The sequence below is a fragment of the Moschus berezovskii genome, chromosome 9, assembly GCF_049115385.1.
Source record: "Moschus berezovskii isolate FMDL1 chromosome 9, NW_MosBer_1.0, whole genome shotgun sequence".
Classification (NCBI taxonomy): domain Eukaryota; kingdom Metazoa; phylum Chordata; class Mammalia; order Artiodactyla; family Moschidae; genus Moschus; species Moschus berezovskii.
The window spans coordinates 87,795,184-87,812,245 of NC_142468.1; the positions used below are offsets into that span (position 1 = coordinate 87,795,184).

Genomic DNA, 17,062 nt, shown 5'->3' on the forward strand with positions numbered 1-17,062 from the left:
GAAAGAGATACTCTCCAAAGTTTCTTTAGCAGATTCAGAGTGTTGAATATATGGCAAAGGATAGAGTGGACAGGGAGATGGTGGAAAGACAATTATAGGAATCAAGGACAAAGAAGGAAATTCATTTATTCCATAATTCTCCTTTTGCTTTTTAAGACAGCTGTATTTGCATTGCTAATTAGAGTGGTATGTCCGGAAAGACTGGTTCCTTAGAAAGCTCATGTGCACTGCTGCTCACTAGCTGTGTGATGTTGAGCAAGTCACATCTCTCTGGACCTCAGTTTCTTTATGTCTCAAATGGGGAGTTGTATTAAACAATGTAATTCATTCTGCCTTTACTGACCTACGATTCTATGTGTTATTCATTTAATGTCTAGTATATTACTTCATATACAAAATGATCATTTCTAGTAATTGTTTTGTAATAATCTGTGGACATTGATTAGAGATTTAATATTTACTTGGACTGGGCCTTAAATATTCTTCCCTTCTGAGTCCTTATATAAAATTAACCCATATGGGGCATCGATTCTGTACAATGCTTTTCATAGACATTATGTGTTTTTGCTGTCCCAACATTCCCGTGACATAGGTATTATTATTGCTATTTACCTATATATTGTTATTACTATATTGTTATTACTATTATTATTTCTATGAAATTAAATTTAAAAAGTTATAATACACACATGATAAAAAGGTTAAACAGACTAAACAATAGAATTTACTGAAAAGTAAGTCTCCCTCTGATCCCGGGTCCTTAGTTTCTCTTTTCCAGATGTCCTTTCAGAGATAATCTTTGCATAAAGTATATGTTAGCATGCCCATTTTACAGATGAGGTGCTGAGGTTCAGCTTGTCCAGGATGACCCAGCTAGTAAGCAACAGGTCTGGAAACCCAACCTTTGACTCTATTCCCCATATTCCTCCCATGACACCATGCTGTCTGGGAAGCTTTATGACATTGACTTTTAGGTTTTGTCCTCTCTGAATGATGGTGGAGTCATTTTAAGTCAGTCCAGTAAAAACACATAGAGCCTCGATGTCTCTGGAACTGCTTTCCATTACTGCCTCTTTCTGTCTAAAGCTTAAAATCATGTCTCCTTACTTCTTTTTTGCCTTTGATAAGCTAAGATCTGTGGCCTGGGGCACCAGCTACAGATGACTGAACTCTTAGCAACTCTGGCTGGACCTGAGGAGTGTGGGCAGACCTTTTGCAAGGATCCCAAGGAGGGCTGGGTAGACCCAGCTTAGGAACTTGGGCTGCTGGCATGCCTACACAGCAATGAGGACCTTGAGATGCTCTTTTTCCCATGAGGAAGCATTGTCTCCTGGAACAAAAGATAGTTTTGTTTTTTTCCCCAGCAGAAACAATTACCTTCACAACAAAGGCCCTTGTGTGAATAGTCACTCTTCCAGATGAGGGTTTGGTGGATCCAGCTGTCCTTTTAGGAGCAAATAACCTTGTCTTTTTTTTTTTCTTTCTAGGTTTGTGGTTACCCCCTGGCTGGACTTCATGGAGGAATCTTCTCTGATTTCTAATCTGAATCCCAGAGCATCCCCCATCTTTCTGTGGACAAAATGAGAGGCCTTCTCTAGCCAGGCATAACTGGCCATCATGGGGAAATTGATCAGGATGGGGGCACAGGAGAGGCGGTCACTCTGGCCAAAGCGGCTTCATTGGAGTCGCCCCCTCTTCCTATTGGGAATGTTGATCATAGGTTCCACCTACCAGTACCTGACGAGCCCGCAGGGCCTCCCCACATTGTGGGCAACAGTCTCTTCCCAACACCCTGTAAAAGTAGCCAGCCGGGACCTTTCCAACAAGGAGATGATGATGGTGAGCAGTGAGACTTCAAAATCTAGCTCTGAAATGGAGGTTGAGGCATGGGCATCCGAATCCAAAGCAGGCAGAGATGGAACAACACCTGGCATAGCAATGAAGAACACCCCCAGTACACCTGGAACAACAGCCAGCATCACTCCAACAATACCCAAGAATAACTACAGCCCAACACCAACAGGCACAGAAAAAGTTAAGGAAGACACCTCAATCACACCCAGTGGAGTACTGAATCACTACACTCGAAGCAGACCAATGGTAAATAATTATACCCCTGCGACACCCAGAGGAGAAGTAAAGAGCTCCCGCCCAACTCAATCCAGGGGAAAGGTGGAGAAATACTCCCCGTCCCCACTTGGTAGAATGGTAAACAATTATGCCCCGTCCACGCTCATGACAATGCCAAGGAGCCATGGGATCACCCCCAGAACAACAGTGAAAGACAGTGAAATTATGGCAACCAAGAAAATGTTGGCAACCAACCCCTCCAAGGGACTAGTGGAGAAAACCACCCCAACTCCTCTCAAGGGAATAACTGATAACACCCCAACCTTCCTGTTAAGTGACTTAGAAACAGATCCCTTGACTTCTCCAAGAAGTGTGGTAGAAAAGAAGACCCTAACTACCCCCAGAAGAGTGGACAGTAATAGCTCAACCAACCACCAGGGGTTGGTGGGAAAAAACAGTCTGACAACACCCCAAGGAATGGTCCTGGAGCACACTGCGGCCGACTCTGAGGGGCAAGTGACAATAAGCACCATGACACGCAGCAGCCCAGCAGAAACCAAAGCTTCTACTGCTGCTTGGAAAGTCAGGAATCCCTTGTCCAGAACCAGTGCACCGACCATCAGAATATCCTCAGCCACCTTCAGGGGGCTTTTGAAGAACCCTTCCAAAGCACCCAGCACCCCAGCAACTCCCAGGGTCAGGGCAAATCCGACCATTCAGGTCCGCCACTGCCTGGTGGTGGAGCCAGCCCCAGTTGCCACTGCCCCCTCCCCTAGTTGGACAACAGCTGCGATCCCAGAGATTCCTAGCCCCTCACTGTTGCCTTCCAGGCAGCCAGACCTGCACCCCAAGGCAGAGTACCCCCGAGACCTGTTCAGTGTGGAGGAGCGGAGGCAGGGCTGGGTGGTCCTGCACATCTTTGGCATGATGTATGTGTTTGTAGCCTTGGCCATCGTTTGTGACGAGTACTTTGTCCCTGCCCTGGGTGTCATCACAGACAAGCTGCAGATCTCCGAGGATGTGGCAGGTGCTACATTCATGGCTGCTGGAGGCTCTGCCCCTGAACTCTTCACCTCCCTCATCGGCGTCTTCATCTCGCATAGCAATGTGGGCATCGGCACCATCGTGGGCTCTGCGGTGTTCAACATCCTCTTTGTCATTGGCACTTGTGCCCTCTTCTCCCGGGAGGTCCTCAACCTCACCTGGTGGCCCTTGTTCCGTGACATCACCTTCTACATCTTTGACCTGATGATGCTCATCCTCTTCTTCCTGGATAGCCTCATTGCGTGGTGGGAGAGCTTGCTACTGCTGCTGGCTTATGCCTTCTATGTGTTCACCATGAAGTGGAACAAACAGCTCGAGCTCTGGGTGAAGGAGCAGCTCAACAAGAGGCCAGTGGCCAAGGTCATGGCCCTAGGGGACCTCAGCAAGGTAAGAGCAGGTTGGCTCAGGCTTGTTTAGCCCCTTTGGGGCAAAAGAACTGGGGGGAAAGGCAGGAACTGAAGAATGAAAAGTGCTGGATCAGACCTCAAGAGATGAATGAGCGTTCTGGTTCCCTCACAATTCATTCAGTATTTATAGAGTCCTGTTCTCTGCCAGTTGCCATGCTGGGCCTTTTGCAAGAATGACCTTGGGTCAACACCTGATCATCCCATAAAATGGTTGTTATTATGATCCCCCATTGGCAGGGGAGGAAACTGAGGTCTAATGAAGTTAAACCACGTGTTCAATGTCACAGAGAAAATAGGCGGTGGAGCTAGGATGAACCCAGGTTGGTCGGATTGGGTCTTCAGAAATGACACTTGAGCTGGGCTTTGGAGAATGTCCAAGGAGATATCAGGCAGGCAAAAATGATAATCTTTTCCATGTGCATGGTGTTTAGGGTTTATCTAGCACCCTTCCTTTCAATTGATCCTGTTTGTTCACATTCCAGACCTGGGGGGGCGGGGCTGGCAGCTTGGTGAGGGTCTGAGAAGGAGGAGGTTATTTGAGTTTTGTTTGGTTTTTAAAATACTAAAGGTGGGAGCCCCTCTCATCCACTGACAGGCCAGCCTTGGGTGTGGAGTTCTGTTTTGGTGCTGACTGGAGATCAGATGTTGAGAGCTCCAGCTCTGGGGCGTTCTTCTGACTCCACAGTTCCGTTCCGAGAATTTCTCTGCCTCTGTGAGGGACCTTCCTGTTAAATTCATTGCTTGAGTCAGTAATCTGGACAGTGAGATTTAACTGGAGAAGTGATCTCTAAACATCCATCCCAAAGTTTTTTGTTCCTTGAGATTCAAAAGTGAGAGTACCCTAGGGAACACAGACCTCATTTTTCTCATATTCCTAAAGGTGAGTTTGGGCAAAGTTTGGCTCATAGCCTGTCTGTTTCATATCTCAGAGAAGTCACTAGTGTGAGCAGAATTTTGCGTGCGAAGAGTAGAAGGACTTAGCTGCTTAATCCAGCCCAGTTTGATGAGTGGGCAGGATGGAGACCAAACTCAGCAATACATCTCGGAGCTACGCGGTACAAAGGAAATGAAATGTAATTCCTTTAGGACTTCTGAGATAATGTGTGGTGTTCAGAGCATGGAACTGAGTTGGGAAATGTGGGTTCTAATCCAAGGCCCTCTCTAACTGTATGACCTTGGACAGACCCCTTCCCATCTCTGGGGGAAATGAAAGAGTCCAACTAATCATGAAAAGGTTCTGTTTAGCTCTAACATTCATTGTTAATGCCCTGTGTCTAAGTGAGTTCAGTTCTGGCAGGCCCAACACAGTGGTTATCTGTCTGATCAACTGAACTTCAGTTAGTACATTTGTGTGGTGGCCCAAAAAGGAGAAATATCCTGCCCAAGGTTGGATAGCCAGAGGTTTCCAAACTGGAATGGGAACCTGGTATCCTAACTTCCCATTCAGTGCTGTCTTCCCAGATGACTGCTCTAAGAAGCCAGAGGCTTCAAAAAGAAAGGATCAGAGCATTACCTCGTTTAAACAAACAGGGGCCTCTCTCCTAATGAAGCTGTGAGGGCAGGCTTTGCTGAAGGTGGCTGTGAAACCTGGTAGTCTCTTTCTGGGAAAGCATCTGTAGTTTGGTGTATGTTAGGTTTTCAAAATGCCTCTGACTTTCCTCCCAGTCCTTCATAGTAATTCTGTTTTCATTTAAACTGCAAATTCTCAATTTTCCATTTTATCAGAACTAGACAAAGCTTGCCAAGCAAGTAAAGTGTAATTGTGATTTCAAAAGAGAATTTGTAACTTACTTAAAAGACTGTTCAAGGTCTTTAGTAGCAGCTCTTTGCCAAGCAGTGAGAGCAGTGCTAATTACAACTGTTCTTATCTATTTATTAAAATGGATCCAGTATGAATTTTAATTAACAGCATTATTTAAAAAAAAAAGGTTGAAATACTGGCTGTCCTTGAAAGTAAATTTGTATTTATTTAAAATTGAAAACCTATAGTCAGGACTTTCTGGCATGAATAGCTGCCTTCTAAAAATTAGTCCAAATAACTGAAAAGCTATAACTATTTAGAAATGATTTTGAAAACATGTGAATTTGCAGTCTCACCCCAGGTTTCTTATAGCCAGAGAGAGGGGTAAAACTGCCTTTGCTTGTATCATTATGTCTGTGTTTGGCTGCCCAAGACCTGTGCTCATGTTAGAGGGAGATAAATTAACCTGCCCTTCAGTGACTGACTGAGGCAAGCCATTCTGTTTGAATTCTTCAAGCAATTCTCTGAAAATCCAATCTTTGATCTGTGTTTTTCTTTTCTTTTCCTTTTTGGCCATGCTGAGCAACAGGATCTCAGTTCCCCAACCAGGGTCTGAACCTGGGCCATGGCAGTGAAAGCCCAGAATCCTAACCACTAGGCCACCAGAGAACTCCCATTTTGCAGGGTTTTACTGAAAAGTTGTTGAGGTGATGTACGTATGTCACAGACCCTCCACAAGCGTGGATTCCTTCCCCTACTCCCTTTTCTGTGTTGGTACTCATTTTTGTGATTTTATGCAAGGGTGTGTACTCACTCCTGCAAATTACCTTACTTTAACTATGAAACTTTAACTCAGAAAATGAGCATGCCTTGTGCCTCACTCACACGGACCTGTCAGTTCACACCTCTTCCCTGACTAATGGGTCCCTTTGAGCATCACTTGGAGAAGTCAGGGAAACTAGTCTTAGTAAGTCAGCCACGTCCCAAAGGTAAGGAAGTAAGAAATAGGGAAGGGGCAGACAGAGTGGTCAGGAGTCAAGGAGGAGGAGGGTTGGGGAGAAGTCAGAGCCACAGCTACGCAGGAAGGGTAAGCAGGGGAAAGAGAAGCAGAGGGCAGTGGGAGGCAGCTCCCAGGAACAGGAAAGACACGCTGGCCTCTCCCTTCCTCTCTTGGCAGCTGAGGGTGAGGGTGGCCATGGGATTAGGCTCATCATTGCTATTAAATAGGGGAAATAATCTTTGTATCTCCCAAAGGGCTAAGCTCAATGCCTCATCCCTATCAGAAGCTCTACAAGTATTTGGTTGTTTCCTCAGGGAAACAACCTGTTCCTCTAACAGGTCAGGGTCTCCGGTTTACAGAGAAAAGGGAGTAGGGAAAGGAATCCACACTTTTGGAGGGCCTATGACATACGTGCATCACCCCAACAACTTTTCAGTAAAACCTGCAAGACGGGAGTTCTCTGGTGGCCTAGTGGTTAGGATTCTGGGCTTTCACTACCATGGCCCAGATTCAGACCCTGGCTGGGGAACTGAGATCCTGCTTGCAGGCTTAGGTAGAAGGAACCGGCTGTCTGCATGAGATGCTGGTTGGCGAGTCAGCCCTCACCACAGAGCACCAGCGGTGAAAAGATATGCAAGGTGGGGACTGGGACTGGCACCCCATGCCCACATTCTGCCCGTGAGCACACTTCAGAGTGTGAAACCCCAGGAAGAGGTCTGTCACTCTTTATTCAACATGCTGCAGGCTATTTTCTTCCTGGCAGTTTTTTTTTTTTTTTTTTTAAACCAACTGACAGGAACCCCAAGCAGACAAACCTGGTGCCTCTTTAGGAACCAGTCTTCCCTTTCTTGTCAGGGTTAACATTTATTCTAGTGCCTGCACTGCCAGACACCCAGCTGTCTGCTATGAACAAGCAGCAGCCACCAGTACCCTACCTGCCTCTGTGGGCCTGCCCTTGCTAGCTTGCAGATAATCCATTGTGATCCCAAAGCACTCCCCCTAGTTAGTCTGAGGGGTTCCCTCCTCTTTTTCTTTCTCTCTCTCTTCTTTGGCTGCAGCATGCAGCTCGTGGGATCTTAGTTCCCCAACCAGGGATCAAACCCAGGCCCTTGGCAGTGAGAGCATGGAGTCCTAACCACTGGACCACCAGGAGTTCTCTAAATTCTTAAATAATAGTCAGCTTCCCCCTGCTGCTGCTGCTGCTAAGTCGCTTCAGTCGTGTCCGACTCTGTGCGACCCCATAGATGTTAGCCCAACAGGCTCCCCCGTCCCTGGGATTTTCCAGGCAAGAACACAGGAGTGGGTTGCCATTTCCTTCTCCAATGCATGAAAGTGAAAAGTGAAAGTGAAGTCACTCAGTCGTGTCCGACTCTTAGCGACCCCATGGACTGCAGCCCACCAGGCTCCTCCGTCCATGGGATTTTCCAGGCAAGAGTACTGGAGTGGGGTGCCATTGCCTTCTCTGCAGCTTCCCCCTAGTTATCAGGAAATTATGGCAAGAATCATATCCTCAGTGTTAAGGCTTCTTTTCCTCATAAAATTTTCTTAAACTTTCAGCATTCATCTGCTGCTGGGTGCTAGCAGAGGACAAAATTAATCATAAGAAACAAGCAGATATTGACAGAAAAACTCAAACATCTGATCACACCCCAGGGAGTTAGAATGACATATTTTTCTATAGATGTGTGAGATTTTACATCTACTTGTACAACAGGGAAATCTTTTTTTCCCTAGTGTATGTGATGGGATTAAATATGAAATTAGGTAATCATGGTGTTCTACAAAAAACAGCATGACTTCTAGATGCTCTGCCACCTGAATAAACTGGAAATATAAAACTGACAGAAAATGTTTTAGTGTGGGGGAGTGGGCATGTGGATGATAAGCAAGTGAATTAAGTTGATATATTTCCAAGTATGAAAGTTACTGTCTAGTAAGCGGTGCTTGTGATGGAGAATGAAGGCAGTGTGCCCCCTTCAACCAGGGAGAGCAAGGGAGGCCTCCTGGAGGAGAAGTCCAAGTAGACATGTGCAGAATAAGGATTCTTCTGGATTTCTTCCCCATGCTCCATAGGGGAAGACGAGGAAACCTTTGCAAAGACTCAGACAGGGACAGACCTTGATGCATTAGAGGAAAGAATTAGAGGTCAGGATTCTTGCCTGGGAAATCCCATGGACGGAGGAGCCTTCTGTCTGTAGTCCATTGGGTTGCAAAGAGTGGGGACACAACTTAGCAAGTAAGGGGAGAGTTGCTTCACCAGGGCCTTGTGGTTCACGTATGGAGTTTGGGTTTTATCTGAAGTTCAGTGGGAAATGATGTAATGAATCATGTTTAAAAGGTCACTACTGAACTGCTATGTACAAAGTGAATGGTAGGTGTGCAAGGGTGGAAGCAGGGAGTCCAGTTAGAAGCTTATTGTAGGTATCCAGCATATATTTGTGTGTATGTGTCTTTGAGAGGTATTTTGAAGACAGAATCATCTGGACTTGGTGGTAGTGTGGATGTGCAGGGCCAGTGAGAGGAAGTCAAGGAGTTTGGCATGAGCAGCAGGGTGGATGGTAGCACCATCTAGTGAGACAAGGACGAGTATAGGAAGATCAGGTTCGGGGGAGACACAGATTCCCACCCTGGAATGAGTTTGAGGGTTTATGTCACCTCCAAGTGGGTGCCTTTGAGAGGCAGTTGCACAAATGGACTTAAATCTTATGAACAAGGTCCGGGCTGGAAGTAGGAATTTGTGAATTACCAACAAATGTATGGTTATTAAAATCAAGGACCTGCTGATGCTAGTCTGAAAGAGAGGGAGAAGGGGAGAGAGAGAGTTTAGGATTAAGCCCTAAAGAGCTCCAATGTTTGTTTATTTGGCAAACGTTTATGGACTCTCTTTGTAAGAGACCTGTGTAGGAACTGGGGATACAGTCAGAAATAAGGCACAGTCCCAGCCCACAAGCAGCTCAGCCTGTCAGAGGAACAGGAGTTGATCCAGGTTCTGTGGGGTCTGACACTCTTTAAGAAAAGGAATATAAAACCATTGCTACAAAATTAAACATGAGGCCTTGGAAGGGTTTGTGTAGAGGAGAAATGGACCCTGAAGTTTAAGCTTTATCAGTTCTGTGGTAAATTCCCCTTAGTGGGGAAGACAGAAAATTAAGACTAAACTTGATAGTTTCAGGTGCATGGCAGAGCGACTCAGCCATACATATACATGTATCCACTCTCCCCCAAACTCCCCTCCCTATCAACATTGTTAATTGGCTATACTCTAATATAAAATAAAAAGTTTACATAGAAAAAAAAAAAGACTAAACTTGATTGTATCACATGTAATGATGTAGTTAAGTGCTGAGGGATTTAGCACTGCTGAGAGTGGACATCTCAACAGAAAGTCAAGGAAGGCTTAATAGGGGAGGTGATGCTTAGCTGAATCTTGAAGGATAAACAGGGGTTGGCTGATGGAAGAAGGGATAGGAGTCTCCTAGGCGTGTGTAAAGGCCAGTGCAGCTTCACCCTCTCTCCTTCCCCTGGCCTTTACGCATGCCAAGGCACATTTTTAAACAGTGGGGAAAAAAAAGCAGGTGAAACTAATTTTAATAATACACTTTAGCTACTGAGTTCTTGAAGTGAGGCTAGTCTGAATTGCAATGTGCTGTAAATATGAAAGGGTTTCAAAGGGTTAGTATGAAAAAAAGGGTCTTCTCTGGTGGTTCAGTGGTAAAGAATTTGCCTGCCAGTGCAGGAAATGTGGGTTTAGTCTCTGGGTTGGGACGATACCCTGGAGGAGGAAGTGGCAACCCACTCTAGTATTCTTGCCTGGGAAATCCCATGGACAGAGGAACCTGGCAGGCTGTAGTCCGTGGGGTCGCAAAGAGTCGGACATGATTGAGCAACTGAGCACACATGTATGAGAAAAAAGGTAACATGTTAACAGTTTAAAATTAATTACATGTTGAACTGTAGTTTTGATATGTTGAGTTAAAGTACATTATTCAAATTAATTTCACCTTTTTTTTTTTACTGTTTAAAAATGTGACCACTAAAAAATTAAAATTACATATGTAGCTTACATTCTGTTGCTACCGGGCAAGCACTGGACTGTAGGTAAGCAGGAGGCTAGAATATGCCTAGCTAAGGAGACTCCCCACTGAGGACACTGAGCTCCCAAGGTGCAGGGAAGGGACATGATATCCTTCTCTCAGAAAATCACTGTGGCTGAGGGGTGAACAATGAACCAGAAGAACAGACCAGGAGTCAGGAGGCTGTTATGGGATTGTAGGCAGGAGAATAGAGAAATGAGGCCACATTTGAGGACTTTCAGGAGCTAGGTGTGACAGTTGTACGTGAGCTTTGAGGGGAGGAATTTGGGTATATTTTCAGGTTTCCAGCCCAGACAAATGAGTGGATCAGGGTGCTAGACTGTATTCAGTGAAGTTAGGGCTCAGACCAGGGATTTAGAAAATCTTTATGGAATGAATGTCTAAAACAATATCACAGACTAGCATGTTCAGTTTAGGAACTGTGTCTCGGATGATCTAGAAAGGGAGAGGTGTGGCTAACTGCTGTACCAGTGGGAGATAGGAATTGGAAATCAGGAGGACAAGCCCCCTGAGGGGTTGCCCTGTTCGCCACCATTCCCATGAGCGGCTGCAAGGAACCCTGTTGCTCATCCTCATCAAGATGCCTCATGGGTGTTGGGGGTTTGGCTGGTATGAAAGACCTAGTTTCCTCAGCCTCTCGGTTAGTTTTCAGGGGGCGGTGGGGTGGTGGGGCTGAAGAAAGAGGGGGGTGATTGGTGTGGCGTGAGAGGTTCATGGGGGAATGTGTTTGTAATCAGGGCATACTCTGAAAGCACCTCGTTGCTGGTACCAGTGCCCATATATGGACCCATCTGTCACACTGAAATGTAGGCAGACATTTACATCCATTTACCTGAAATGTCAATAGTTTGAAACAGAGCCACTAGGAAATATAAATTTGACTTCATTGATTTAGTAAAAGTAACAACAAAAACAAACCTCTGAAAAGAGATTATGGGGTGGGGAATTCTGACACTATTGTTGTGAGTGTGGGCAAGTCACAGACCCCTTCTGCATCTCCGTCTTGTTATCTGCCAAAATAGCAATAATACTAGTCTTGTCTATTTCACAGAGTTAGTATCAAGTGAGAAAATGCATGTGAAGGGCTTCAGAAAGTTAGAAGTGCCTACTGAGGGTAGAAGATGTTGATATGTACAATGAAGAGTGAACCCATAGAGAAGTACTTTGATTTATATAAGTCTGAATGGAAGAGAAGTCACTAGGCATGTGCTTCATGGGGCAAAAGTCAGTCTCTCCTTTCCTCTTGTGGACGGAACCACTCATCCCAAAGGGTAGCTTGGCCACTTATATTTCTAAGAACTCACTGGTGAGAATTGGACATAATAAATAGTGAGGTGGCTGGGTTGCGGGGTTTGTTGCTGTAACCTCTTATATCCCAGTGTCACGAAAGAGCAGATTTGTCCAAGAAATCCACAATGCCCCCTTCATAGTCATATTGTTGTTTCTATTTTGTTCCATTCATTGTATGTTCGTTCATCCATTCAGCAGTATGTGTCCGAGCATTCAAACCTCCACCACCCTTCAAAGATGACCTCGATTTCACTTACTTTTCGGAGGCTTCCATGTCGATCCTAGCGCAGTGCCTTTATCTGTGTGTCATTTCTTCAGGCACATCCTGCTTTGTCATGTGTTGGTTCCTTTCTGTAACTAGAATCCATGCCCTGGACACCTTTGTATCCCCACAACACTAGCACAGTTGCAGGTAGACAGCAGGTGCTCAGAAAGTAAGAACTGAATGAGTAAGCAGACTGGGTGGGTAAATGTCGGGTGGCCCCGAATCAGGCAGCATTTTCTACGTTTTCTGATCAGGCAGAGATGGGAGTGTAGTAAGTCCAGGTCTGCTTCTTGCCATGGAGGTTGAGGGATGGCGGAGGCAGTGGTGAGGTAAAGGCGATTACTGGGGGAGGCCATTGGTGACTGTTCACTCATTCAACCAGTATTTCCTGAACCCTTGCTAAACGCCAGGCAGTGTTCTTATGCTTGGCTTATAAGCAGGTATCATAAATGAAATAGATAGTCTATCTTTAAGGTTCTAGTGGGACAGTCAATTTATTTGTGTTTGTCAGCATACAAATGAAAGTGAAGTGTTAGTCGCTCAGTCGTGCCCAACTCTTTGGGACTCCATGGACTGCAGCCTGCCAGGCTCCTCTGCCCATGGAATTCTCTAGGCAAGAATACTGGAGTGGGTTGCCGTTTCCTTCTCCAGGGGATCTTCCTGATCCAGGGATTGAACCCAGGTCTCCTGCATTGCAGGCAGATTCTTTACGGTCTGAGCCACCAGGGTATCCCATACAAATAGCATACAGATATATTGGGGAAAGTGCTATGAAGGAAAAGAACAGGCGTCCATAAAAGAGAATTACATGCACACCTTAGCTTCCCAGAGAAAGGTGACATATAAATGCAGACCTGAACCATGGGGGTTGGGGGAAGAGGGTTCCAATCAGAGGAGGAGAGGCCATGTGATGAGGATTTTGAGGTGGGTGAAGAGGGTGGCACTGAGGGACTGAAGGACAGTGTAGCTGCGGTTACTGAGCCTCAGTGAGTGGACACATTTGACTGGGAATACTGCATGCAGGCTGAAGCCAGACTGTGGAAGGCCAGGCTGGGACATGTTAGAAACATTTTCTGAAGCCAGGTTATGTCTGGGTGTGTTTCTGTGTTCCCACACGAGGGCTCCCTGGAGAGATAGGGAAGTAGGGAGGAAGGGTGAGGGTCTCTCTAAACATCTTGTGATTCCTGTCCCTGTTTGCAGCTGGGCGATGGGACAGTTGTGGTGGATGAGCAGCAGGATAACAAGAAGCTGAAGGTGGGTGCCATGTGGAGTCTGCCCAGGGGGCCACTGCAGGGTTTCAGAGGACGACCACAGACCCGGGACGCTGTGGCCCAGAAGCTGGGGATCCTGGGCTGGGCTCAAGCCTGGGAAGCTCCTGGGAATTCTGTCAGGGTGAGCAGGGAGGGAGCCAGAGGGACTGTCACCTCCAGGTGGCCTTGGAGGGGGCGCTGGCTTGGGAGCTAAGCCCAGAATGTCACCGCTCACTGCCTGTGTGAGCATGGGCCTCAGATTCTGCATCAGTAAAATGTCTGGACTAGACAAACTCAAGTCCCACTTTGTAGCCCCAACAAAGTCGAATTACTTGTGGCTTTGGAATGCCCTAGAACTAGGAGAAACATACAAAGGGCGGGGCAAGGGGATGTGAGGTTTCTGAAAAACTGTTTCTTAGCTGCCTTTGGCCTGTGGGGCATTTGGGAAGAAGTATGGGGACCTTAGAAGAGGCGGGGTCCTGAAGGAAACTCCCATCCTACAAAAATTCTGGGACTGTTGTGAAGTATTGTGTGACCATAGCCACTAGATGGCAGAAGAGTTCAGATCCAGAGGGTTGGTTGGGAAAAGGAGGAGGATTGAGCAAGCAGTTCGTCTGACTTTGGATGTTTCCTTGTAAATCAGATGATGTTTCTGTGTGTGTCGCTATTGTAAAAAATGAACAAAAAATCCAACCGAGTCAATTTAAAGATCAGATTGGCTTTATTCAATAATTCCTGAATTGAGCAGCATCCCATTTAGCAAATAGAAAGGAGTTCCAGGTTGCTTCAGGCAAGGTCGCCTTCCTTTGTGGGATAGCAAGGATCTATCAGTAGATCACCTCACTGGTGTGCTAACTAGGTCATTCCAAACTAACTGGTTAAGAGTACGTTCCTGGGAGGGGCTGAAACTGCAGTTGGGTTAGGCATTTTATGTTTCAGTTTGGTGGTGTGAGCAGAGCACAGGTGGCTCTGTGTGGGGCTCTGGTCTCTTTCTAACGCTGTGAGTGGGTGTGTGTCGCATCTGTGTGTCTGCAGATGCATATGGGTGTGTGTGTGCCTGGGACGGACTCCCGAGCGCATGGGTAGGAAAGAAACGGCTGGATCTTGAAGACCTGGGTCCTCTTCTGAACTCTGTCATTGACGCCCCAAGACGGCTGAGCACTCGGCCTTGCTGACCGAATTTTTCCTGTTCGTGGGTATCAGCCTTGCTTGTCTCCGGGGCCGGGGCGGTCACAGAGCACCCGGGGGTTCTCTGCGGCCTGCCAGGGGCTGTGCGCATGTGGAGTGGGGCTGTCTGTGAGGTGCGTGGGTGAGACTGTTTCTTAGAGGGTAGACTTGCAGGGATGGACAAACCCTCAGGAATGTGGTGTCCTTAATATACATTGTTTGCACCCTGTCAGGAGCTTGGGGAATGACTTGGTATGTAGAATTAACCAGTCATGGAAGAGTTGGGAGGCTGAGAAGGGAAGCACTGTGACTCTCCTGTTGAGGTGAAGGGAGGGGGACGTCGAGATAAGGCTCCGATCTTTACTTTTCATGAACCCCCCGTGTGGCGCCTCCCCTGGCTTGGACGGGGGCCCACTGAGGCCTGTGCGGCTCTTTCCTGCTCAGCTTTCGTCCATGCTGACCCGAGGGAGCAGCTCGGCCTCTCTGCACAACAGCACCATCCGCAGCACCATCTACCAGCTCATGCTCCACAGCCTGGACCCTCTGGGGGAAGGTAAGCAAGGCCTGCCCAGACTCCCTGTCCACTCCTTCCCTTCTGAGCTGGACACGAACTGGGACTTGTGAAACACAGAGGCAGTGGAGTGAGGGAGGGAGTGGGAGGAGAGTTAGCAGAGGAGGTGGGTGGTGAGGGCAGGCGGTCTGGGAAGCCTTACCCAGAGGACCCTGAGGAGCTGAGGTCCTTAGTTACGCACGTCCCACTGCCTCCCTGTCTCTGTGTCCCTCCTGTGAAACGGAAGGGTTCATCTGCAGTGAGTGAGGCCGAGAGGGTCACGTGCCCTGCGCTGGTCTACGTGGGGGCTGCCCTCAGTGACTTCCTGCAAAGCCCACTCCCATGAGTCAGCCCCGATGTCCCACAGAGTCTCCAGCCAGATAGTGTGGCCAAAGTTGCTTCTGGGGGCACCTCCTGTGGGGCCCCACGGCTGGAAGTTCTGGCTGGTACCTTCCTTTGCTCTGTATTCGGCTCTGGAGTCCTAGGAAGCTGGCTGACCCCTCCCCCAGCCAGGAATCCCAAAGGACAGCCCCAAGAGCCAGCAGGACCACTTCTGGGAGTCTTGAGGGTCCGAAGTGCAGTGGAGGCTAAAGTCCAACTTGACAAACGATAGAAACAGCTGAGAGTCTCACCGTCTACCTACTGCATCTTGCCTAGTGCCCCGCTTCCTGAGAGCCGTCTCGGATGTGCTTTGCAGGCCCCGAAGGGCATCCTCAAGTACACTCCTGTTCTCCTGGGGCACCTCTGTCTCTGGGACGCTGGTGCAGAACTGGAGCCAGGCAGGAGGCCCATCGAGGAAGTTGACTTTTGGGCAGAAGCCAAGGAGTTGGAGTGCAGTTGGGCAGGAGGCTGAGGACTGAGCTGAATGTGACACCAGAGACTGACCCATGAGGCCCAGGAACAGATTTTAGGGGTTTCAAAATTTCTCAGACCCTGAAGCGTCTTCTTCGCCTGGGATATTGGTTGTTAAGACAAGCATATTGTGCTGTGAAAAGTAGTGTCAAAGATAAGGTGATCAAAGCTTCCCTACAAAATCTCGAAGCTGAGCCTCCACAGACATGGGGAGAGGCCACCCCCATGTCAGCTCCAAAAAAACAGCACCCCTGGGATTTCGGGGTGCAGTCTGCAGCATGGGCAGCCTGCGGGTGCTCAGTGCTGGGGGTGTATCTGGCCAGGGCGCCGTGAAGGAAGCTGTATCCCAGGGTTAGGCCTGGCTCTCCTTGTGGAACTGCCGGCTCTAGTAAAGTCCTAAAGATAAAGACCTTTTCCTGAATGGGCCTTCAGGGCCCCCTACCTGAGCCTCTTCCATGACCAGTAGCTGCCCGCTGGCCTACTTGTCCTAACAGGATTATGTGAAGTCCAGGCCATGTCCAGGCCAGGCTGAGGTCAGAGGAGATTGATACTAAGGAGATGATCCAGCCATGCTGAATGCTGAGAGGCCACGTGAGGAAACAAGCGCTGGGGGAGCCAGTGCCAGTCATCCCCGGAAGACAAGCATGTCTTATGTGGGTGTGTGGCGGGCATGGAACGGCCCTCCCAGGGAGGGTTTGCTGATGTTGCTGGCGTGCAGTCCTGCTCAGGGAAGCCGGCCCTGATCCTGCACCCCGAGATTCCATCCCGGAGGGGCTGGAATGAAGGCCTTTGTTCCCAGCACTTTCCAGACACATGTTTGTGTTTCTGTATGCTATTTTCAGATGGCTGTCCAGATGTTTCTACCCTTTCCAAGTGTTCCAGCTCTTTCCACAGAGCTGATCCGTGGTCTGAACTCTTACCCTGGGCAGGGGCTTTACCTCTCTAGTACCTCATGCTTCTTCTGGTGATTTCACACGGACGTGTGCGTGTGTATATGAAAGAGACGAAGAAACAGAGAAAGGCCCTGAAGCTGACCTGCGTTCCTTAGTGGCATGGGAAATGAGAGCTTAGGGCGTGTAAAGAAGAAGAAGAAGAAAGAGGGGAACCTGGTTTTCCTGCCAGCCCCTCCAGGCAACAGTCCATAGTTATTCTTGGCACCAGGACTGGGGCCAGGGGAGCCCTTGGAAAAGTTATGTGTTGTTCAGCAGAAGATTGCAGTGCTTGATCAGTGTCCGTGGGGCACTGGAGCTGTCTACATTAGGTAGGCAGTGGAGTACCCACTTCCTGACATCTCAGTTCTGATGGGACCTCCTGAGCAGGCCCACCGGGACA

The 17,062-nt window shown here is 47.9% G+C and overlaps 1 protein-coding gene across 5 annotated transcripts in view; it reads left to right on the top strand.

Annotated features, from left to right (window-relative positions):
- SLC24A1 (solute carrier family 24 member 1) overlaps positions 1–17,062 on the top strand; it is a 51,712-nt gene that overhangs the window by 23,925 nt on the left and 10,725 nt on the right. For 3 of the 5 annotated variants that reach the window (XR_008687347.2, XM_055437290.2, XM_055437289.2), the window contains 3 exons: positions 1,488–3,501; positions 13,112–13,165; positions 14,773–14,881. Coding sequence is in view for 4 of the 5 variants with exons in the window: in XM_055437290.2 (XP_055293265.2) it covers positions 1,618–3,501; positions 13,112–13,165; positions 14,773–14,881 (2,047 nt within the window). In the remaining variant the exon portion in view is untranslated. Of the gene's footprint in view, positions 1–1,487; positions 3,502–13,111; positions 13,166–14,128; positions 14,354–14,772; positions 14,882–17,062 lie in introns of those variants that run through there. The other 2 variants (XM_055437293.2, XM_088839920.1) reach the window with 2 other exon arrangements.